The sequence below is a fragment of the Salmo salar genome, chromosome 24, assembly GCF_965601325.2.
Source record: "Salmo salar chromosome 24, fSalSal1, whole genome shotgun sequence".
Lineage (NCBI taxonomy): Eukaryota > Metazoa > Chordata > Actinopteri > Salmoniformes > Salmonidae > Salmo > Salmo salar.
The window spans coordinates 46,033,536-46,057,500 of record NC_138314.1 but is presented as its reverse complement, the minus strand read 5'-3'; the positions used below and the strand labels follow the sequence as shown (position 1 = coordinate 46,057,500).

Sequence of the window (23,965 nt, the reverse complement as noted above, 5' to 3'; positions counted from 1 at the left end):
GTCTCCTGGCTGAGGCCTAGTGTTGTCTCCTGGCTGAGGCCTAGTGTTGTCTCCTGGCTGAGGCCTAGTGTTGTCTCCTGGCTGAGGCCTAGTGTTGTCTCCTGGCTGAGGCCTAGTGTTGTCTCCTGGCTGAGGCCTAGTGTTGTCTCCTGGCTGAGGCCAAGTGTTGTCTCCTGGCTGAGGCCTAGTGTTGTCTCCTGGCTGAGGCCTAGTGTTGTCTCCTGGCTGAGGCCTAGTGTTGTCTCCTGGCTGAGGCCTAGTGTTGTCTCCTGGCTGAGGCCTAGTGTTGTCTCCTCGCTGAGGCCTAGTGTTGTCTTTAGGCTGAGGCCTAGTGTTGTCTCCTGGCTGAGGCCTAGTGTTGTCTCCTGGCTGAGGCCAAGTGTTGTCTCCTGGCTGAGGCCTAGTGTTGTCTCCTGGCTGAGGCCTAGTGTTGTCTCCTGGCTGAGGCCTAGTGTTGTCTCCTGGCTGAGGCCTAGTGTTGTCTCCTGGCTGAGGCCTAGTGTTGTCTCCTGGCTGAGGCCTAGTGTTGTCTCCTGGCTGAGGCCAAGTGTTGTCTCCTGGCTGAGGCCTAGTGTTGTCTCCTGGCTGAGGCCTAGTGTTGTCTCCTGGCTGAGGCCTAGTGTTGTTTCCTGGCTGAGGCCTAGTGTTGTCTCCTGGCTGAGGCCTAGTGTTGTCTCCTGGCTGAGGCCTAGTGTTGTCTCCTGGCTGAGGCCTAGTGTTGTCTCCTGGCTGAGGCCTAGTGTTGTCTCCTGGCTGAGACCTAGTGTTGTTTCCTGGCTGAGGCCTAGTGTTGTCTCCTGGCTGAGGCCTAGTGTTGTCTCCTGGCCGAGGCCTAGTGTTGTCTCCTGGCCGAGGCCTAGTGTTGTTTCCTGGCTGAGGCCTAGTGTTGTCTCCTGGCTGAGGCCTAGTGTTGTCTCCTGGCTGAGGCCTAGTGTTGTCTCCTGGCTGAGGCCTAGTGTTGTCTCCTGGCTGAGGCCTAGTGTTGTCTCCTGGCTGAGGCCTAGTGTTGTCTCCTGGCTGAGGCCTAGTGTTGTCTCCTGGCTGAGGCCTAGTGTTGTTTCCTGGCTGAGGCCTAGTGTTGTTTCCTGGCTGAGGCCTAGTGTTGTCTCCTGGCTGAGGCCTAGTGTTGTTTCCTGGCTGAGGCCTAGTGTTGTCTCCTGGCTGAGGCCTAGTGTTGTCTCCTGGCTGAGGCCTAGTGTTGTCTCCTGGCTGAGGCCTAGTGTTGTCTCCTGGCTGAGGCCTAGTGTTGTCTCCTGGCTGAGGCCTAGTGTTGTCTCCTGGCTGAGGCCTAGTGTTGTCTCCTGGCTGAGGCCTAGTGTTGTCTCCTGGCTGAGGCCTAGTGTTGTCTCCTGGCCGAGGCCTAGTGTTGTCTCCTGGCTGAGGCCTAGTGTTGTTTCCTGGCCGAGGCCTAGTGTTGTCTCCTGGCCGAGGCCTAGTGTTGTCTCCTGGCCGAGGCCTAGTGTTGTCTCCTGGCTGAGGCCTAGTGTTGTCTCCTGGCTGAGGCCTAGTGTTGTCTCCTGGCTGAGGCCTAGTGTTGTCTCCTGGCTGAGGCCTAGTGTTGTCTCCTGGCTGAGGCCTAGTGTTGTCTCCTGGCTGAGGCCTAGTGTTGTCTCCTGGCTGAGGCCTAGTGTTGTTTCCTGGCTGAGGCCTAGTGTTGTTTCCTGGCTGAGGCCTAGTGTTGTCTCCTGGCTGAGGCCTAGTGTTGTTTCCTGGCTGAGGCCTAGTGTTGTCTCCTGGCTGAGGCCTAGTGTTGTCTCCTGGCTGAGGCCTAGTGTTGTCTCCTGGCTGAGGCCTAGTGTTGTCTCCTGGCTGAGGCCTAGTGTTGTTTCCTGGCTGAGGCCTAGTGTTGTCTCCTGGCTGAGGCCTAGTGTTGTCTCCTGGCTGAGGCCTAGTGTTGTCTCCTGGCTGAGGCCAAGTGTTGTCTCCTGGCTGAGGCCTAGTGTTGTCTCCTGGCTGAGGCCTAGTGTTGTCTCCTGGCTGAGGCCTAGTGTTGTCTCCTGGCTGAGGCCTAGCGTTGTTTCCTGGCTGAGGCCCTAACCAACCATTTTGTAAACAAACCTCAGGTTTGTCTGTTTGGGTTGGAGAATATAGCTCTGTTATTTTTTCCCCCCATTGTTTTCACATCCACTTCTGTGTCTCTCTGAAATATCAGAATAACAACAAGTCTACTTCGGTCAGTCTATTGTACTGAGACGTCTGTTTTTACTCTCTCTCTCTACTTTCCTCTCTCTCTCGCTCTACTTTCCTCTCTCTCTCGCGCTACTCCTCTCTCTCTCTACTTTTCTCTCTCTCTCGCTCTACTTTCCTCTCTCTCGCGCTACTCCTCTCTCTCTCTATACTCCCCCCTCTCTTACTCTCTCTCTCTACTTCTCTCTCTCTCTCTCTCTACTTTTCTCTCTCTCTCTCTCTACTTTTCTCTCTCTCTCGCGCTACTCCTCTCTCTCTCTATACTCCCCCCTCTCTTTCTCTCTCTCTTGCTCTCTCTTTCTGGATTAAACTCAACAAACCTTTCCTCTCTGCAGGACAACATGCCTCAGACGTCACCGCTGACAGGCATGCTGGTTTCCAGTGGTTACAACAAGAACCAGAACCAGACCAAGGAAGAGGGACTGTATTACCATGACAACACCCTGGTATCCGGCTCGCTCGAGGCCCTCATCCACCACCTTGTCCCCAGCATGGACTACTACCCTGACGTGAGTGTCTGTCTCTCTCGCTGTTTCCATCCCTCTTTTTCTCTCTCTCCTTTCTCGCATTCTCTCTCTCTCTCTCTCTCTCTCTGTTTACCTCTCTTTGTGTTTCTGTCTTATTTAACTTTCCACAAGGTGGAGAAAAAAAATGAAACAAACCCCCATATTCCTCTGTTATTTACATCTCTCTTCCTTCCTATCTTTCTCTCCACAGAGGACATACATCTTCACCTTCCTGCTCTCCTCTCGTCTGTTCATCCGCCCCTACGAGCTCATGTCCAAAGTCTGTCACCTGTGTATGGAACAGCAGAGACTGAGCGACCCTCAGGCAGACAAGGTAACTCTATACCTCCATTATACTCAGTAATGTTATACTGTAGTATATTATACTAGAATGGTACACAGTAATATTTCTCCAATATACTATATACTTCTTGAAGATAGACCTTCAACAATCACTTTTTTCTTCTTCTTCTTTCAGATGAGGATCAGGAAGATGGCTCCCAAGATACTTCAGCTGCTTCAGGAGTGGACGGAGACGTTCTCCTACGACTTCCGAGACGAGAGGATGATGAGGAGCCTGAAGGAGCTGACCCAACGCCTGTCCTCGGGAGACGAGGTACAGTCGCAGTCAAAATTCATTCAATCTTTTGTCACTGAAGGGAAATTCATTGTGCAGCCAGGAGTATATAAGATTCATGAATAACAAAGACACATTCATAAGTTAGTCTGTCTTACGATGCCACCTGTCCTGTCTTGGCTGTAAAGTTAGTCCGTCATCCGATGCCACCTGTCTTGGCTGTAAAGTTAGTCTGTCACCCGATGCCACCTGACCTGTCTTGGATGTAAAGTTAGTCCATCATCTGATGCCACCTGTCCTGTCTTGGCTGTAAAGTTAGTCCATCATCCGATGCCACCTGTCTTGGCTGTAAAGTTAGTCCGTTATCCGATGCCACCTGTCTTGGCTGTAAAGTTAGTCCGTTATCCGATGCCACCTGTCTTGGCTGTAAAGTTAGTCCGTTATCCGATTCTACCTGTCCTGTCTTGGCTGTAAAGTTAGTCCGTCACCCGATGCCACCTGTCCTGTCTTGGCTGTAAAGTTAGTCCGTCACCCGATGCCACCTGTCCTGTCTTGGCTGTAAAGTTGATAAGAAGAGAATGCGGGGATGAGGGGGAAAAGAGAAAAAGAACATAATCATTTGGGAAAACATTATCTTGTCATCTTTTTGTTTCCGTTGGATTAGCAGTTAGTGGGTATATTTCAGAGGGCATGTGGAGCAAGGCTATTGATGGCCTAGAGGTTTCAGGGAGTTGGTTAGTGGGGAAAGTTTGCTCGAGCCACAAAGCATTTACATTTTTTTTGTTGCATGGCCAAATCAAAAGAAAATAGCTATTGTTCAGCAGCCTGTCTGCTGCCTTGCTTCTCCTTAGGCTGCAGTTGAATTGTTCCACTACTGCTGACTTGAATGTCACTAGCATTAGCACTGGTTTGCTTTGGTCAGCATCCCAAATGGCCCCCACAGGGCTCTGGTCAAAAGTGCAGCACTATATAGGGAATAGGATGCCATTGGGTCCTGGTCTATAGTAGTGAACTATATAGGGAATAGGATGCCATTGGGTCCTGGTCTATAGTAGTGAACTATATAGGGAATAGGGTGCCATTTGGAACGTACCCTTGGTTTGCTTCATAGGGCTGTTTTCATGGTTTACTTTCGAGGGATGACTTCCTATGAAATGCTAGTACTTCTCTTGTTCTCCTCTCCTTCGATGGATGTAAAAATGGCACCCCAAACTGCACCTCAGCACTGCTGTTGCCGTTGATAAAAAGTAAATAATAACTTGATGATGAATTCTAGCTGTGTAAGAATCAAAGAGCGGGTGATAACTTTAGCTGATACTGCTAACCCATATAAATGAAGCCATGCTTCATTAACTTAGCTAAGCCATCTCTTTTTGTCCATGATGGACCTATAAGCTCTGTGTTAAGATGGATGGTACTGGAACGTTGGGTACTTCCTATAGACTTGTTCCCTTCCAACACCTATTCATGGCTACGTGCCTGGCTCCCAACGTTCTGTCCCCAATGTTCCAGTTCCATCCCCAGTGTTCTAGTTCCATCCCCAGTGTTCTAGTTCCGTCCCCAGTGTTCTAGTTCTATCCCCAGTGTTCTAGTTCTATCCCCAATGTTCCATCCCCATCCCCAATGTTCTGGTTCTGTCCCCATCCCCAATGTTCTAGTTCTATCCCCAGTGTTCTAGTTCTATCCCCAGTGTTCTGGTTCTATCCCCATCCCCAATGTTCCAGTTCCGTCCCCAATGTTCTATCCCTAGTGTTCTAGTTCCATCCCTAGTGTTCTAGTTCTATCCCCAGTGTTCTAGTTCTATCCCCAGTGTTCTAGTTCTATCCCCAGTGTTCTAGTTCCATCCCCAGTGTTCTAGTTCTATCCCCAGTGTTCTGGTTCTATCCCCAGTGTTCTGGTTCTGTCCCCATCCCCAATGTTCCAGTTCCGTCCCCAATGTTCCAGTTCCGTCCCCAATGTTCCAGTTCCATCCCCAATGTTCCAGTTCCGTCCCCAATGTTCCAGTTCCGTCCCCAATGTTCCAGTTCCGTCACCAATGTTCCAGTTCCATCCCCAATGTTCCAGTTCCATCCCCAATGTTCCAGTTCCATCCCCAATGTTCCAGTTCCATCCCCAATGTTCCAGTTCCATCCCCAATGTTCCAGTTCTATCCCCAATGTTCTAGTTCCATCCCCAGTGTTCTAGTTCCATCCCCAGTGTTCTAGTTCTATCCCCAGTGTTCTGGTTCTATCCCCAGTGTTCTGGTTCTATCCCCAGTGTTCTGGTTCTATCCCCAGTGTTCTGGTTCTATCCCCAGTGTTCTGGTTCTATTCCCAGTGTTCTGGTTCTGTCCCCATCCCCAGTGTTCTAGTTCCATCCCCAGTGTTCTAGTTCTATCCCCAGTGTTCTAGTTCCATCCCCAGTGTTCTAGTTCTGTCCCCAATGTTCTAGTTTACTCCCCAATGTTCCATCCTCAACGTTTCAGTTCCATACCGATGTTCCATCCCCAGTGTTCCATCCCCAGTGTTCTATCCCTGTCCCCAATGTTCTAGTTCTGCCCCCAATGTTCTGTCCCCGTCCCCAATGTTGTAATCAAACCCACAACCCTGGCATTGCAAACACCATGCTCTACCAACTGAGCCACACGGGACCGTTCCATCCCCAATGTTCTATCCCTAATGTTCTATCCCTAATGTTCTATCCCTAATGTTCTATCCCCAATGTTCTTGTTCACTCCTCAATGTTCTAGTTCTGTCCCCAGTGTTCCATCCCGTGTTCTATCCCTAATGTTCTATCCCTAATGTTCTATCCCTAATGTTCTATCGCCAATGTTCCAGTTCCATCCCTAATGTTCTCATGGCCTTATACAGCTCGTTGAGTGTGGTCTTAGTGCCCTCATCGGTTTGTGGTGGTAAATAGACGGCTACGACATGCTAACCTCTCACCATTACAAAAACAGAGGAAGTTAGCATATTTTGGGGGGAGTATGATATTCGTGCGCTTGGCTCTGTTCAATTAAACCTCCTATAGAAGTTTGTAGCTATGCTGTACTGTAGCATGTAAACAGTTTATATTCCACATAGTTAGAATAAAATCACTGAAGAGTTTCAGGAGACGGGTTAGCTGACAGCGTTACAAACAATGCACGCGCTTCAAAGGGGCAGAAGTTTATGTGTTGTTGTGATTGTGGACGACCTGATAGCTACCGTGACGAGAAGCTGCCATGTGGTGAATTGTAAGTGGCTTGTTTTTTTTTTATCTCGTTCTTGATACCATGTCTGGGGTGTTTTGACTGATGTCTTGTCTATGCTAATACGGCTACAATTCGCTAGCTAGCTAACCAACAACTGTAACGATATATTTGAGTGACAACAAGTGCTCATTTTGCAAATTAATTTATGTTTGTTTATGTTTAAATGTAGTTTTGGATGTTGTCAACAATCTAAACTTACCCCGTCTGTTTTGCCCCTTAATTGCGCATGTGTCACTTTTGTTGCTAAACAACCAACCCGTCTATATTATGGGTGTTTTCAGACAGTAGACACACAAACATCGTGATGGCAACAGGAGTGAGTGCATTCCTGCTCTAAGTGCGGTATGCACTTAAGTCCTCCTCTCTGTCTTTCTCTCTCTCTCTGTCTGTCTGTCAGTCTCTCTCTCTCTCTCTCTCTCTCTCTCTCTCTCTCTCTCTCGCTCTGTCTCGCTCTGTCTCTCTCTCTCTCTCTCTCTCTCTCTCTCTCTCTCTCTCTCTCTCTCCTCTCTCTCTCTCTCTGAGCTAAGCTGTCTGATTCCATAACAAAGAGAACCTTCTGGCACTGGTCAGGTGGTCTCCGCCAGGAAGTGATGTCACAAAGCCAGGAAAAAGAAGGGTGAGAGAGGGAGGGGGGGGGGGGGGGGGGGAGTGATTGGCGGTGTGACCGTCTGTTCTCTTCTCTGATAGCAGAGTTGAGGGTGGCGGAGGCATAGAAGAAAGCTTAGCCCTCCCCCCTGTTCAACAGCACCATTTGTCACAAGTATCTCCCGCTGCGTGGAAATGTCAGCCTGTTATCTCCAGGAATAGTTTCTAATTATAGCCATGCAGAGCCCCCTTCTGTCCCTTAACCCCCCCCCCCCCCGTCTGTGGAGGACAGAAGACTCACCAGATGGCAGGATGCTTTGAAGTGCCCCCCCCCCCCCCTGACCTGAGACCGTCTCACTGGTGTCTTGCACTACCAATAGCCTGATCACAGACCTGTTTGTGCTGTCTTGCCAATTCCTATCGACATTGTCGTGACCAGAGCAAGAGAACACCAAAAGATCTGGGATCAGGTTAGTCTTGCGCTGTCCAACTGTACTTAGAAGCACCTGTTGCTCATCTGTAGTTCTTTACAAAATCTGTTTTGAATGAAAAGAAAAGTGTACCTGCACACTGGAGAAGGTTTTAAAGCCGGAAGGTCTGTGTACGCTTTCCCTAATGCAGTGAAACTAATTGAAAAAATATGAATAATGAAGTAAGAATAAAAAAAAAACACTAATTACACCTTTTTGATGGATGGTGAAAGTCCCAAGATATTGTGTACATATATAACAGCGAAGTCATTCAAGTGTTATCTAGTTTACAGTTGTAAAGAGAGAGAGAGGAGCGGCGCTGCTAGGTTACCGGAGAGAGGAGCGGCGCTGCTAGGTTACCGGAGAGAGGAGCGGCGCTGCTAGGTTACCGGAGAGAGGAGCGGCGCTGCTAGGTTACCGGAGAGAGGAGCGGCGCTGCTAGGTTACCGGAGAGAGGAGCGGCGCTGCTAGGTTACCGGAGAAAGGAGCGGCGCTGCTAGGTTACCGGAGAGAGGAGCGGCGCTGCTAGGTTACCGGAGAGAGGAGCGGCGCTGCTAGGTTACCGGAGAGAGGAGCGGCGCTGCTAGGTTACCGGAGAGAGGAGCGGCGCTGCTAGGTTACCGGAGAGAGGAGCGGCGCTGCTAGGTTACCGGAGAGAGGAGCGGCGCTGCTAGGTTACCGGAGAGAGGAGCGGCGCTGCTAGGTTACCGGAGAGAGGAGCGGCGCTGCTAGGTTACCGGAGAGAGGAGCGGCGCTGCTAGGTTACCGGAGAGAGGAGCGGCAGTGAATGATGTAACGCGGTAGTAAAGACTTGGAGGGAGTTAAAGTTGTCGTCTGAGGGTTCATCTTCGTGACGGAGAGCATTTAATCTCCACCACACACTAAAGTGGGATTACAGCGCGATAGAAGATTATTCTCTATAATCTAGATCTCTCTTCCCCCCCCCCCCCCAACATTGCTGCTTAACCGCTGTAATATCTCCAGTTTAAGTGGTGATTGGCTTGAGTTGACAAGGTGAGTGGAGTGTGTGGTATCACCCGTAATAGAAGGACATTATGACCAGGGAACTAATAAATGCTTTTGAGAAAATGTCTGCCCACCCTTCCTCCTACTCTCCAGTCCCCTCTCAACAAATTGATGGGCCACCATTACATTCCCCAAGTGTCTCAGCGGCACAGCAATGCTTCAGAAAAGAGATGAGACAGATAAGTTGAATTTCTTGGTGGACACTAACACACATCAAACATACAGTTTGAAGGAAAGTTTGTTGAGAAAACGGCTGCATTCCCGCGCTGGCCTGGCCCGCTGCTGAACTGAACTTGAGACTTGTTTGCAGAACCTGCTATAGTTTCCCTTGGCTTGAATTGGCAGACAGGAGGTGGAGGGAGACGGGATGTGGTCACAGAAAGCCTCCTTCTCTTTTGTTGAAACTCATACCAGCGGGATGGAAAGGGGCCATGACCGGGAGTTGTCTCTCCACACACCACTCCCCTCATTGCTCCTTCCAGCTATACAGTTACTATATTTAATGCATAACATGCCTGTGAACTCAATGAAACTGACTTCCTGTCTTCCTCCCTCCATCCCTCTTCTTCTCCCTCCATCCCTCTCCCTCCTTCCCTCTCCCTCCCTCCATCTCTCTCCCTCCGTCCCTCTTCCTCCATCCCTCCTCCTCTCCCTCCGTCCCTCTTCCTCTCCCTCCGTCCCTCTTCCTCTCCCTCCACCCCTCTCCTCTCCCTCTGTCCCTCTCTCCTCTCCCTCTGTCCCTCTTCCTCTCCCTCCATCTCTCTTCTTCTCCCTCCATCCCTCTCCCTCCTTCCCTCTCCCTCCATCTCTCTCCCTCCGTCCCTCTTCCTCTCCCTCCGTCCCTCTTCCTCTCCCTCCACCCCTCTTCCTCTCTCTCCATCCTTCTTCCTCTCCCTCATCCCTCTTCCTCTCCCTCCATCCCTCTTCCTCTCCCTCCATCTCTCTTCCTCTCCCTCCATCTCTCTTCTCTCTCCCTCCATCCCTCTCCCTCCATCTCTCTCCCTCCATCTCTCCTTCCTCTCCCTCCATCTCTCTCCCACCATCCCTCTCCCTCCATCTCTCCCTCCATCTCTCCCTCCATCTCTCTCTCCATCTCTCTCCCTCCCTCCATCCCTCTCCCTCCATCTCTCTCCCTCCATCCCTCTCCCTCCATCCCTCTCCCTCCATCCCTCTCCCTCCATCTCTCTCCCTCCATCCCTCTCCCTCCATCCCTCTCCCTCCATCTCTCTCCCTCCATCCCTCTCCCTCCATCCCTCCCTCCAGCTGTACAGGAAGGTGGTTCACCAGATGATTCAGGTCCTAATCAGGAAGCTGACTACTCTGAGCCAGTACGAGGAGGCCCTGGTGAAGATCAATGCTACGGCCACAGATAGACTGACCGTGCTCAAGGCCAAGCCTCAGGCCATCCAGAGGGACATGCTGTCCATCTGCAACGACCCCTTCACCATGGCCCAGCAACTCACTCACATAGAACTGGTAAGAGACAGACAGACAGACAGACAGACAGACAGACAGACAGACAGACAGACAGACAGACAGACAGACAGACAGACAGACAGACAGACAGACAGACAGACAGACAGACAGACAGACAGACAGACAGACAGACAGACAGACAGACAGACAGACAGACAGACAGACAGACAGACAGACAGACAGACAGACAGACAGACAGAGCAACTCAATTACATACACTACATTTTTTAAAATTATTATTATTTTTATATTTTTACCTTTGTTTAAGTATGTTTAACATACTTTTTGTTTTACATGACCAAAAGTATGTGGACACGTGAACTGGTGAGAGATCCTGTTCATATTGCTACTTATCATCAGCTATTTTTTTGCCTTCAGTTTGACGTCCATACATTAAAACAGCTGTGTTTTATCTGCTGTAGCCGGCTTCATAACAGCTCAATATTTACAAAGGGGATGTAAAATTGGCTAAACATTTATTATTAACGTCATCAACCTGACATTCACAGAAAGATGGAATTTATCGAGTTGATTTTCCTTTTCAGGAGAGACTGAGCAACATTGAACCAGAGGAATTTATCCAGGCCTTTGAGAAGAAAGACCTTCTGGACAATGATAAGGTAATAAATCTGCATGCTTATCCACAATAGGTCACTAGTATGTTATGGAACAGGCTACAGTTGACTAGAACCCTGTGGTGTGATAATGCAGATAGAACCCTGTGGTGGGATAATGCAGTTAAAACCCTGTGGTGTGATAATGCAGATAGAACCCTGTGGTAATGCAGATAGAACCCTGTGGTGTGATAATGCAGATAGAACCCTGTGGTAATGCAGATAGAACCCTGTGGTGTGATAATGCAGGGAGAACCCTGTGGTGGATAATGCAGTTAAAACCCTGTGGTGTGATAATGCAGATAGAACCCTGTGGTAATGCAGATAGAACCCTGTGGTGGGATAATGCAGTTAAACCCGGTGGTGGGATAATGCAGATAGAACCCTGTGGTGGGATAATGCAGATAAAACCCTGTGGTGTGATAATGCTGATATAATCTGGTGCTGTGATAATGCAGCTAGAAGTGAGATAATGCAGATAGAACCCTGTGGTGGGATAATGCAGATAGAACACTGTGGTGGGATAATGCAGATAGAACACTGTGGTGGGATAATGCAGTCAGAACCCTGTGGTGGGATAATGCAGATAGAACCCTTATATTGCTCAAATCTGAAGGTTAGTAGATTTGGCTCCATCCATCTCTCCAAGTAGTTATACAATACAGTCATCACCACCATGACCTACATTGCTTAAATCAGAAGAGCAGTGATTTGGCTCTATCTAGAGTCTAGACCCACCAGTTTCCTTTCCAGACAGTCACTCATTATGGACTCTACTGAAACTGACCCCATGGTGGGTCAATGTGCGGACACCATTTTGTGTCAGTAGGGTAGACGGTGTATCCCAAGACATACCTGTAGTGGTAGACCAAATATCTGCTGTCCCTCGCTTCCTGTTCCTTTAAACATCCCTCTGTCTGTCTGGAAGGGATACAATGTTTTGGCCTTATCGCTATGCAACCACCCGACCACAAAACAGCCAGCACGAGGGTTTTTTTTGTTTTGGGTGTGTAGGTGCGTGCTCGCCAAGGTTCGGCTGCTAGGCAACAGGGATGTTTCGTGGGGATATTTTGGCTACCCCTCTACATCCACTTCCAAAGGGTTAGGCTACCCCTCTACATCCACTTCCAAAGGGTTAGGCTACCCCTCTACATCCACTTCCAAAGGGTTAGGCTACCCCTCTACATCCACTTCCAAAGGGTTAGGCTACCCCTCTACATCCACTTCCAAAGGGTTAGGCTACCCCTCTACATCCACTTCCAAAGGGTTAGGCTACCCCTCTACATCCACTTCCAAAGGGTTAGGCTACCCCTCTACATCCACTTCCAAAGGGTTAGGCTACCCCTCTACATCCACTTCCAAAGGGGTGTGGGTCTGTGTGTTGACCACTCTGCCCATTGTGTGAAGGAGAGAAGAGAAATGCGTAAAGCTAAAGGAATGTAAGCCATTTAGAATTATTCAGCTCTGCTAAATAATGTGAATAGCTAGTTAATACCCTGATGGCGTGACTCCACAGCATAGTACCAAGTCTGCAATAATAGTCTAATTACAAAGACAACTATAAAGCCTATACACCCATCTGAGGGTCTACAGTAGGTTTACGTTTTTTTTTTAAACAGTTTGTCAAACTCTTTTACTAATTGTGTCCTTGACAAAATACCCAATTAGCAAATGAGCTAATGGTAATGGTAATGAAATGCTATGCAAACTGGTGCTAATTAAATGGTATGTTTTTATTGCTACAGAGCTGTTTCAGCGACCAGAAGAAGGCTGGTAGCTTGGAGGCGTATGTAGAGTGGTTCAACAGACTCAGTTTCCTGGTGGCCACAGAGATCTGCATGGTGAGTGGTTGGGTAGTTCTGAGTGGTTGGGTAGATCTGAGTGGTGAGTGGTTGGGTAGATCTGCATGGTGAGTGGTTGGGTAGATCTGAGTGGTGAGTGGTTGGGTAGTTCTGAGTGGTTGGGTAGATCTGAGTGGTGAGTGGTTGGGTAGATCTGCATGGTGAGTGGTTGGGTAGTTCTGAGTGGTGAGTGGTTGGGTAGATCTGAGTGGTGAGTGGTTGGGTAGTTCTGAGTGGTTGGGTAGATCTGAGTGGTGAGTGGTTGGGTAGATCTGAGTGGTTGGGTAGATCTGAGTGGTGAGTGGTTGGGTAGATCTGAGTGGTGAGTGGTTGGGTAGATCTGAGTGGTTGGGTAGATCTGAGTGGTGAGTGGTTGGGTAGTTCTGAGTGGTGAGTGGTTGGGTAGATCTGAGTGGTTGGGTAGATCTGAGTGGTGAGTGGTTGGGTAGATCTGAGTGGTTGGGTAGATCTGAGTGGTGAGTGGTTGGGTAGTTCTGAGTGGTGAGTGGTTGGGTAGATCTGAGTGGTGAGTGGTTGGGTAGTTCTGAGTGGTTGGGTAGATCTGAGTGGTGAGTGGTTGGGTAGTTCTGAGTGGTGAGTGGTTGGGTAGTTCTGAGTGGTGAGTGGTTGGGTAGATCTGAGTGGTTGGGTAGTTCTGAGTGGTTGGGTAGATCTGAGTGGTGAGTGGTTGGGTAGATCTGAGTGGTGAGTGGTTGGGTAGATCTGAGTGGTTGGGTAGATCTGAGTGGTGAGTGGTTGGGTAGATCTGAGTGGTTGGGTAGATCTGAGTGATTGGGTAGATCTGAGTGGTGAGTGGTTGGGTAGTTCTGAGTGGTGAGTGGTTGGGTAGATCTGAGTGGTTGGGTAGATCTGAGTGGTGAGTGGTTGGGTAGATCTGAGTGGTGAGTGGTTGGGTAGATCTGAGTGGTTGGGTAGATCTGAGTGGTGAGTGGTTGGGTAGTTCTGAGTGGTGAGTGGTTGGGTAGTTCTGAGTGGTTGGGTAGTTGTGAGTGGTTGGGTAGATGTGAGTGGTTGGGTAGATCTGAGTGGTTGGGTAGTTGTGAGTGGTGAGTGGTTGGGTAGATCTGAGTGGTGAGTGGTTGGGTAGATCTGAGTGTTGAGTGGTTGGGTAGATCTGAGTGGTGAGTGGTTGGGTAGATCTGAGTGGTTGGGTAGATCTGAGTGGTGAGTGGTTGGGTAGTTCTGCATGGTGAGTGGTTGGGTAGATCTGAGTGGTTGGGTAGATCTGAGTGGTGAGTGGTTGGGTAGATCTGAGTGGTTGGGTAGATCTGAGTGGTGAGTGGTTGGGTAGATCTGAGTGGTTGGGTAGATCTGAGTGGTGAGTGGTTGGGTAGTTCTGAGTGGTGAGTGGTTGGGTAGATCTGAGTGGTGAGTGGTTGGGTAGATATGAGTGGTTGGGTAGATCTGAGTGGTGAGTGGTTGGGTAGTTGTGAGTGGTGAGTGGTTGGGTAGATCTGAGTGGTGAGTGGTTGGGTAGATCTGAGTGGTGAGTGGTTGGGTAGATCTGAGTGGTTGGGTAGATCTGAGTGGTGAGTGGTTGGGTAGTTCTGCATGGTGAGTGGTTGGGTAGATCTGAGTGGTTGGGTAGATCTGAGTGGTGAGTGGTTGGGTAGTTCTGAGTGGTTGGGTAGATCTGAGTGGTGAGTGTTTGGGTAGTTCTGCATGGTGAGTGGTTGGGTAGATCTGAGTGGTTGGGTAGATCTGAGTGGTGAGTGGTTGGGTAGTTCTGAGTGGTTGGGTAGATCTGAGTGATGAGTGGTTGGGTAGATCTGAGTGGTGAGTGGTTGGGTAGATCTGAGTGGTTGGGTAGTTCTGCATGGTGAGTGGTTGGGTAGATCTGAGTGGTGAGTATTGGGTAGTTCTGAGTGGTTGGGTAGATCTGAGTGGTGAGTGGTTGGGTAGATCTGAGTGGTGAGTGGTTGGGTAGATCTGAGTGGTTGGGTAGATCTGCATGGTGAGTGGTTGGGTAGTTCTGAGTGGTGAGGGGTTGGGTAGATCTGAGTGGTGAGTGGTTGGGTAGATCTGAGTGGTTGGGTAGATCTGAGTGGTGAGTGGTTGGGTAGATCTGAGTGGTGAGTGGTTGGGTAGATCTGAGTGGTTGGGTAGATCTGCATGGTGAGTGGTTGGGTAGTTCTGAGTGGTGAGGGGTTGGGTAGATCTGAGTGGTGAGTGGTTGGGTAGATCTGAGTGGTTGGGTAGATCTGAGTGGTGAGTGGTTGGGTAGATCTGCATGGTGAGTGGTTGGGTAGATCTGAGTGGTGAGTGGTTGGGTAGATCTGAGTGGTTGGGTAGATCTGAGTGGTTGGGTAGGTCTGAGTGGTTGGGTAGATCTGAGTGGTGAGTGGTTGGGTAGTTGTGAGTGGTTGGGTAGAGCTGAGTGGTGAGTGGTTGGGTAGATCTGAGTGGTGAGTGGTTGGGTAGATCTGAGTGGTGAGTGGTTGGGTAGATCTGAGTGGTTGGGTAGATCTGAGTGGTGAGTGGTTGGGTAGATCTGAGTGGTTGGGTAGATCTGAGTGGTGAGTGGTTGGGTAGATCTGAGTGGTTGGGTAGTTCTGAGTGGTTTGGTAGATCTGAGTGGTTGGGTAGATCTGCATGGTGAGTGGTTGGGTAGATCTGAGTGGTTAATCAGAAAAGGCGGCACTCCAAAATGTTAATAAAAAAAGTACAAAAAGACATCGCCTCATTTCACTTCCTCTGATGAAGGCATAACTGCCGAAAACACGTCAGCCTGCCCAGACGACAATATCAAGGTGAAACCCGTTAGCCTGCCCAGACGACAATAACAAGGTGAAACCCGTTAGCCTGCCCAGACGACAATATCAAGGTGAAACCCGTTAGCCTGCCCAGACGACAATAACAAGGTGAAACCCGTTAGCCTGCCCAGACGACAATAACAAGGTGAAACCCGTTAGCCTGCCCAGACGACAATAACAAGGTGAAACCCGTTAGCCTGCCCAGACGACAATAACAAGGTGAAACCCGTTAGCCTGCCCAGACGACAATAACAAGGTGAAACCCGTTAGCCTGCCCAGACGACAATAACAAGGTGAAACCCGTTAGCCTGCCCAGACGACAATATCAAGGTGAAACCCGTTAGCCTGCCCAGACGACAATAACAAGGTGAAACCCGTTAGCCTGCCCAGACGACAATAACAAGGTGAAACCCGTTAGCCTGCCCAGACGACAATAACAAGGTGAAACCCGTTAGCCTGCCCAGACGACAATAACAAGGTGAAACCCGTTAGCCTGCCCAGACGACAATAACAAGGTGAAACCCGTTAGCCTGCCCAGACGACAATAACAAGGTGAAACCCGTTAGCCTGCCCAGACGACAATATCAAGGTGAAACCCGTTAGCCTGCCCAGACGACAATAACAAGGTGAAACCCGTTAGCCTGCCCAGACGACAATAACAAGGTGAAGCCCGTTAGCCTGCCCAGACGACAATATCAAGGTGAAACCCGTTAGCCTGCCCAGACGACAATAACAAGGTGAAACCCGTTAGCCTGCCCAGACGACAATAAGAAAGTAAAATGAGGTGATGTCTTTTTGTCCTTTTTTCTTAAGGTTTTGGAGTTCTGCCTTTTCCCAATGTTCTCGAACTTAGGATTTCATTTTAAGTCATTGTCAAATATTGCAGAGTACCCAGCTAACAAAGCAAGACAGCGCACCTGTTACCTACATTACAATAGTTATGTAGTTAGCATTTTATGGCAAAACTAATTTAGCTAGTGAGTATCCTACGGCTGTTAATCTAACTTAACCAGCTGGTGCCTACTTGGCCATCTTCGTGTCTTTTTGCCCTGAGGGTTTATTTTGCGATTTTGATGTTGTTGACTTGTTTTGCTGTTGTCTTGTTGACTTGTTTTGTTGTTGACTTGTTGATGTTGTTGACTTGTTTTGTTGTTGACTTGTTGATGTTGTTGACTTGTTTTGTTGTTGACTTGTTGATGTTGTTGACTTGTTCTTGTTGACTTGTTGATGTTGTTGACTTGTTTTGTTGTTGACTTGTTTTGTTGTTGACTTGTTTTGTTGTTGACTTGTTGATGTTGTTGACTTGTTGATGTTGTTGACTTGTTGATGTTGTTGACTTGTTTTGTTGTTGACTTGTTTTGTTGTTGACTTGTTTTGCTGTTGACTTGTTGATGTTGTTGACTTGTTTTGCTGTTGACTTGTTGATGTTGTTGACTTGTTTTGTTGTTGACTTGTTGATGTTGTTGACTTGTTTTGTTGTTGACTTGTTGATGTTGTTGACTTGTTTTGTTGTTGACTTGTTTTGTTGTTGACTTGTTGATGTTGTTGACTTGTTTTGTTGTTGACTTGTTGATGTTGTTGACTTGTTTTGTTGTTGACTTGTTTTTGCTGTTGACTTGTTTTTGCTGTTGACTTGTTGATGTTGTTGACTTGTTTTGTTGTTGACTTGTTGATGTTGTTGACTTGTTTTGTTGTTGACTTGTTGATGTTGTTGACTTGTTTTGTTGTTGACTTGTTGATGTTGTTGACTTGTTTTGCTGTTGACTTGTTTTTGCTGTTGACTTGTTCTTTTGCTGTTGCTGTTGTTGACTTGTTGATGTTGTTGACTTAACAGCCCGTAAAGAAGAAGCAGCGAGCGCGAGTCATGGAGTTCTTCATCGACGTGGCGCGGGAATGTTTCAACATCGGTAACTTCAACTCCCTCATGGCCATTATCTGTAAGTGTTGTTGTTGTGCTTTTTCACCCCCTACCTTGTGACAACTCACTCGCCGGCTCACTTGCTCTAAACACAAAAGGCTTTTTGTGGTCGACAGTCAGGAAATCCGACTAGTAAATGCAATCTGTATTTCAGCGAGACTTTGTACCTTCCTAAAACCCTATAACAGCTTTAACCCAAAACGAAATCACAGCGTTTTATTTATTCATTTTAAATAGTCTTTCAAATAATGCTTATTTACTTTTATAGAAATACTCCCCCCAAAAAGTAACACATTTGGCCATAGAAACTGTCCTTGACCTGAATAGAAAAGGGTAACTTTCAGCTTCAGTTGATAATCTTGAGAAGAGTGGCTCTATTGGGTCCCGATCTATCTTCGACTCCAGCTTGTGACCTTCCCCAGGGTCCAGGCACAAAAGTCTGGGTTAGTTTGGGGTCCTTGCCCTAGGCTTTAGGCGGCCAGAGCCAGCCGGCGGGGTACAGGGGGGTCCTGAGTGGCCAGGGAAGAGGGCAGCTGGTCAGGCCTTGAGGTTGAGGAGGAGGGGGTGGATGGGAGATGAGGGGCAGCTGGGAAGTCCTACACAAACACCCATATAGACAGATGGTCAGCACTGACCAGAGAGGGAAGTAGGGAGGGAGAGGGGGGATTGGCAGGAGAGGGAAGGAGGGAGGAAGAGGGGGTATTGGCAGGACAGGGAAGGAGGGAGAGAGAGGGGGGATTGGCAGGAGAGGGAAGGAGGGAGAGAGAGGGGGGATTGGCAGGAGAGGGAAGGAGGGAGAGAGAGGGGGGATTGGCAGGAGAGGGAAGGCGAAAGGGGATGGTGGGAGGGAGGAACGGCTGGGTGGAGGGAGGGTGGAGGCCCTAAGAGTACCAGCTGTCCCAAGCCCCTCTCTCCCTGGAGATGAAGCCACAAGCAGAGCCCCTCAGTCTCCAGGGACACAGAGGGAGATATTACAGGGTCAGCGGGTTATAAAAAGGAAAGACAAACAGGACCCTGGGAAAATAGGCACAGCAAAAAAAATATCCCCTGCTGAATACATACGCATGCACGCACTCACACACACCTGATTTACCATATGGGAAGCATAGTGTTGGAAGGGGAAGCGAGGCGTGTGTGAACACTATTGTTCGTTTGGCCTCTGCCTCACTGCTTCTTAAGAGGAGGAACAGAAGAGAGGTGGAGAGAGAGAAAGAGAGGTGGAGAGAGAGAAAGAGAGGTGGAGAGAGAGAAAGAGGGGTGGAGAGAGAGAGAAAGAGAAAGAGAGAGAGAGGTAGAGAGAGAGAAAGAGAGGTGGAGAGAGAGAGGTGGAGAGAGAGAAAGAGAGGTGGAGAGAGAGAAAGAGAGATGAGAGAAAGAGAGGTGGAGAGAAAGAGAGATGGAGAGAGAGAAAAAGAGAGGTGGAGAGAGAAAGAGAGGTGGAAAGAGAGAAAGAGAGGTGGAAAGAGAGAAAGAGAGAGGTGGAGAGAGAGAGGGAGAGGTGGAGAGAGAGAGAAAGGGAGAGGTGGAGAGAGAGAAAGAGAGGTGGAAAGAGAGAGGTGGAGAAAGAGAGGGAGAGGTGAAGAGAGAGAGAAAGAGAGAGGTGGAGAGAGAGGGGGGAGGGAGCGCGTGGGGGGTCGCGAGGTGAGAGAGAGGGGGCGGACAGAGAAAGAGAGACGGGAAAGGGAGAGAGGCAGTGGCGTAAAGTACTAAAGTCGTTTTTTGGGGTATCTGTAATTTACTTTACTTTTACTTCACTACATTCCTAAAGAAAATGATTTACTTTTTACTCCCATAAATTTTCTGTGCCACCCAAAAGTATTAGTTACATTTTGAATGCGGAGCAGGACAGGAAAAGGATCCAATTCCCACGCTTATCAAGACAACACCCCTGGTCATCCCTACTGCCTCTAACTTGAGTCATTTTCTATTAAGGGTATCTTAACGTTTACTCAAGTATGACAACCTAGTACTTTTTCCACCACTGGGAGGGAGGGAGGGAGGGAGGGAGGGAGAGGGGGAGGGAGGGAAGGAAGGAGGGAGGGGGAGGGAGAGGGAGAGGGAGGGAGGGAGAGGGAGGGAGGGAGGGAGGGAGAGGGGGAGGGAGGGAAGGAGGGAGGGAGAGGGGGAGGGAGGGAAGGAGGGAGGGAGAGGGGGAGGGAGGGAAGGAGGGAGGGGGAGGGAGAGGGAGAGGGAGGGAGGGAGAGGGAGGGAGGGAGATGGGGAGGGAGGGAGGGGGAGGGGAGAGTGGGAGGGGAGGGAGGGAGAAAGAGAGAGACTACAGCTCAACAATGGGTGCAAGTCTGTCTCAATGGAATAAAAGCTGTGTGCGCACACTCATTTCTCACCCTTCTCTCTTGTCTTGCTCTCTGCAGCTGGGATGAACATGAGTCCTGTGTCTCGACTGAAGAAGACCTGGAGCAAAGTCAAGACTGCCAAGTTTGACATCTTGGAGGTAATTGCTTGTTCACCTGCTGCGCTGAGCATCATACAGTCTAGCTTCAAAAGCCAGCTCGTTGCCTAGCGAACCTTCCCATGTTACACTGTAAGCCTCGTGGTGTTTGAAGTGGTATTATCACAGTGATACTCTACCTTCAGAAGTGTTGAAATGTTAGCTCCAAGAAGATGGAGGAGAGAGAAGGGGGTCCTAGGGGATGGGTAGCCCCAGACGGTGCGCTCTACCTGGGGTTCAGATCAGACAAGCTCCCTGGGGGTCCGTGGAGGAGCCAGGTATGGACCTTCAAGTCAGGAGATGTAAAGTAGCAGATTAAAGGGATAAACCAGGTTGGGCCCCAGTGGAACCCAGGAACAGGTTGCTTTCTCTCTCTCCCACTTTCTCTCCTTCTCTCTCCACACCTCCCTCATTACTCTACTACCCTCTCTCTCTCTCCTCTCTCTTCCCCTGTCTCTCTCACTCTCTTCCCCTGTCTCTCTCGCTCTCTTCCCCTGTCTCTCTCTCTCTTCCCCTGTCTCTCTCGCTCTCTTCCCCTGTCTCCCCCTCTCTCTCCCACTTTCTCTCCTTCTCTCTCCACACCTCCCTCATTACTCTACTACCCTCTCTCTCTCTCCTCTCTCTTCCCCTGTCTCTCTCACTCTCTTCCCCTCTGTCTCTCTCGCTCTCTTCCCCTGTCTCTCTCTCTCTTCCCCTGTCTCTCTCGCTCTCTTCCCCTGTCTCCCCCTCTCTCTCCCACTTTCTCTCCTTCTCTCTCCACACCTCCCTCATTACTCTACTACCCTCTCTCTCTCCTCTCTCTTCTCCTGTCTCTCTCGCTCTCTTCCCCTGTCTCTCTCGCTCTCTTCCCCTGTCTCTCTCTCTCTCTCCCACTTTCTCTCCTTCTCTCTCCACACCTCCCTCATTACTCTACTACCCTCTCTCCCTCCTCTCTCTTCCCCTGTCTCTCTCTCTCTTCCCCTCTCTCTCTCTCTCTCTTCCCCTGTCTCTCTCTCTCTCTTCCCCGTCTCTCTCTCTCTCTTCCCCGTCTCTCTCTCTCTCTTCCCCTGTCTCTCTCTCTCTCTCTCTCTCTTCCCCTGTCTCTCTCTCTCTTCCCCTGTCTCTCTCTCTCTCTTCCCCTGTCTCTCTCTCTCTCTCTCTGTCTTTGTCTGAGAGTGTTGATAGCTGTGGCGTTGGGTTATTGTCCTCCCTGTGTTGATAGAGGTCAGAGTGTTGATAGCTGTGGTGTTGGGTTATTCTCCTCACTCCGTTGTTTTGAGAGGTCAGAGTGTTGGTGGGCTGGTTTGATGACTCCATCTGTCTTGCAGTTTATGTGCGTCCAGTTGATTTGGCAGGGACGGTTTATGTGGGACTGTGAGTGATTGCTAGTCATTGAGATGCCTTCTCCCACAAGCATTGAACCTTTTTTGGGGAAGGGAACTCCAAGCCTGGCCGATAACTTTCTAACCACCATATTTTACCATAAGGTGCCTTTGGAAAGTATTCAGAGCCCTTGACTTTTTTCACATTTTGTTAAATTACAGCCTTATTCTAAAATGGATTTAAATTGTTTTTTTTCCCCCCTCATCAATCTACACACAATACCCCATAATGACAAAGCAAAAACATTTTTTTGCCCGAAATTTTTTGAAATGTGTAATTTTTGTTGTTGTTGAAATATCACATTTACATATAGTATTCAGACCCTTTACTCAGTACTTTGTTGAAGCACCTTTGGCAGCAATTACAACCTCGAGTCTTCTTGGGTATGACGCTACAAGCTTGGCACACCTGTATTTGGGAAGTTCCTCCCATTTTTCTCTGCAGATCCCCTAAAGCTCTGTCAGGTTGGATGGGGAGCGTCGCTGCACAGCTATTTTCAGGGCTCTCCAGAGATGTTCGATTGGGTTCAAGTCTGGGCTCTGGCTGGGCCACTCAAAGACATTCACTTGTACTTTGCTCAGTTCATCTTTCCCTTGATCCTGACTAGTCTCCCAGTCCCTGCCTCTGAAAAACATCCCCACAGCATGATGCTACCACCACCATGCTTCACAGTAGGGATGGTGCCAGGTTTCCAGACGTGACGCTTGGCATTCACAGAGTTCAATCTCGGTTTCATCAGACCATAGAATCTTGTTTCTCATGGTCTGAGAGACCTTTAGGTGCCTTTTGGCGAACTCCAAGAAGGCTGTCATGTGCCTTTTACTGAGGAGTGGCTTCCATCTGGCCACTCTATCATAAAAGCCTGATTGATGGAGTGCTGCAGAGATGGTTGTCCTTCTGGAAGTTGTCCTTCTCCCATCTCCACAGAGGAACTCTGGAGCTCTGTCAGAGTGACCATCGGGTTCTTGGTCACCTCCCTGACCAAGGCCCTTCTCCCCCGATTGCTCAGTTTGGCCGGGCGGCCAGCTCTAGGAAGAGGCTTGGTGGTTTTAAACTTCTTCCATTTAAGAATGATGGAGGCCTCTGTGTTCTTGGTGACCTTCAATGCTGCAGAAATGTTTTGGTAGCCTTCCCCAGATCTGTTAGGGAAGCACCTGACCTTAATTTCATGTCTCATCGCAAAGGGTCTCAAAAAACTTAAGTAAAGAAGATATTTATTTTTATTATATTTTAATATGTGTAAAAATGTCTAAAAACCTTTTTTTTTTTTTTTAGCTTTGTCGTTATGGGGTATTGTGTGTAGATAGCTGAGGATTTTCGAAATCCATTTTAGAATATGGCTGTAACGTAACAAAATGTGGAAAAAGTCCAGGGGTCTGAATACTTTCCGAAGGCGCCGTATGTTTAGAATGACATTTTAGCTAATAGTATTACAGTCAATGCACCTCTCATTCCGTTCAGACTAAAGCATACAATGCAATTTCACTCTCTAATGATGTAGCTAGAAGAACAAGCCGTTTCTAAACTGAATATTTTGAACGAAGAACTGACTTTATGCTGAGCTAACACTGTAATACTACTCTCTCCCTCTCTTCCTCCCTCAGCACCAAATGGATCCTTCCGGTAACTTCTACAATTACAGAACGGCATTGAGAGGAGCGACACAGAGGTCTAGAACAGCCAACAGCACTAGAGAGAAGGTGAGCCTCGATACCTTCACTCACATCTTGAGATTCAGGACCTGGTATTTCATAAAGCGTGTTAGAGTAGGAGATCTAGTAGATTCTGATTTCTTCAAATGGTGGGAACATCCTCTGTTCTCCCAGAGCCCATTTATATAACCCAGTAACCTTAACCCAGTAACCTTAACCCAGTAACCTTAACCCAGTAACCCTAACCCAGTAACCCTAACCCAGTAACATTTACCCAGTAACCTTAACCCAGTAACCCTAACCCAGTAACCCTAACCCAGTAACCTTAACCCAGTAACCCTAACCCAGTAACATTTACCCAGTAACCTTAACCCAGTAACCCTAACCCAGTAACCTTAACCCAGTAACCTTAACCCAGTAACCCTAACCCAGTAACCCTAACCCAGTAACCCTAACCCAGTAACATTAACCCAGTAACCTTAACCCAGTAACCCTAACCCAGTAACCTTAACCCAGTAACCCTAACCCAGAACCCATTTATATAACCCAGTAACCCTAACCCAGTAACCCTAACCCAGTAACCCTAACCCAGTAACATTAACCCAGTAACCCTAACCCAGTAACCCTAACCCAGTAACATTAAACCAGAACCCATTTATATAACCCAGTAACCCTAACCCAGTAACCCTAACCCAGTAACATTAACCCAGTAACCCTAACCCACTAACCCTAACCCAGTAACCCAGTAACCCAGTAACATTAACCCAGAACCCATTTATATAACCCAGTAACCTTAACCCAGTAACCCTAACCCACTAACCCTAACCCAGTAACATTAACCCAGAACCCATTTATATAACCCAGTAACCTTAACCCAGTAACCCTAACCCAGTAACCCTAACCCATTAACCCAGTAACCCTAACCCAGTAACCCAGTAACCCTAACCCAGTAACCTTAACCCAGAACCCATTCATGTAACCGTAACCCAGTAACCGTAACCCAGTAACCCTAACCCAGTAACCCGGTAACCCAGTAACCTTAACCCAGTAACCCTAACCCAGTAACATTTACCCAGTAACCTTAACCCAGTAACCCTAACCCAGTAACCTTAACCCAGTAACCTTAACCCAGTAACCCTAACCCAGTAACCCTAACCCAGTAACCCTAACCCAGTAACATTAACCCAGTAACCTTAACCCAGTAACCCTAACCCAGTAACCCAGTAACCCAGTAACCCAGTAACCTTAACCCAGTAACCCTAACCCAGAACCCATTTATATAACCCAGTAACCCTA

The 23,965-nt window shown here is 48.7% G+C and overlaps 1 protein-coding gene across 1 annotated transcript in view; it reads left to right on the top strand.

Annotated features, from left to right (window-relative positions):
• LOC106585945 (ras-GEF domain-containing family member 1B-A) overlaps positions 1–23,965 on the top strand; it is a 53,998-nt gene that overhangs the window by 9,395 nt on the left and 20,638 nt on the right. Inside the window, exons 2-10 of the mRNA XM_082968735.1 lie at positions 2,523–2,696; positions 2,905–3,027; positions 3,172–3,309; positions 9,847–10,059; positions 10,605–10,679; positions 12,419–12,514; positions 17,123–17,225; positions 19,579–19,658; positions 22,622–22,717. Of these exons, the coding sequence (XP_082824861.1) occupies positions 2,529–2,696; positions 2,905–3,027; positions 3,172–3,309; positions 9,847–10,059; positions 10,605–10,679; positions 12,419–12,514; positions 17,123–17,225; positions 19,579–19,658; positions 22,622–22,717 (1,092 nt within the window). The 5' untranslated portion in view covers positions 2,523–2,528. The remainder of the gene's footprint in view (positions 1–2,522; positions 2,697–2,904; positions 3,028–3,171; positions 3,310–9,846; positions 10,060–10,604; positions 10,680–12,418; positions 12,515–17,122; positions 17,226–19,578; positions 19,659–22,621; positions 22,718–23,965) is intronic.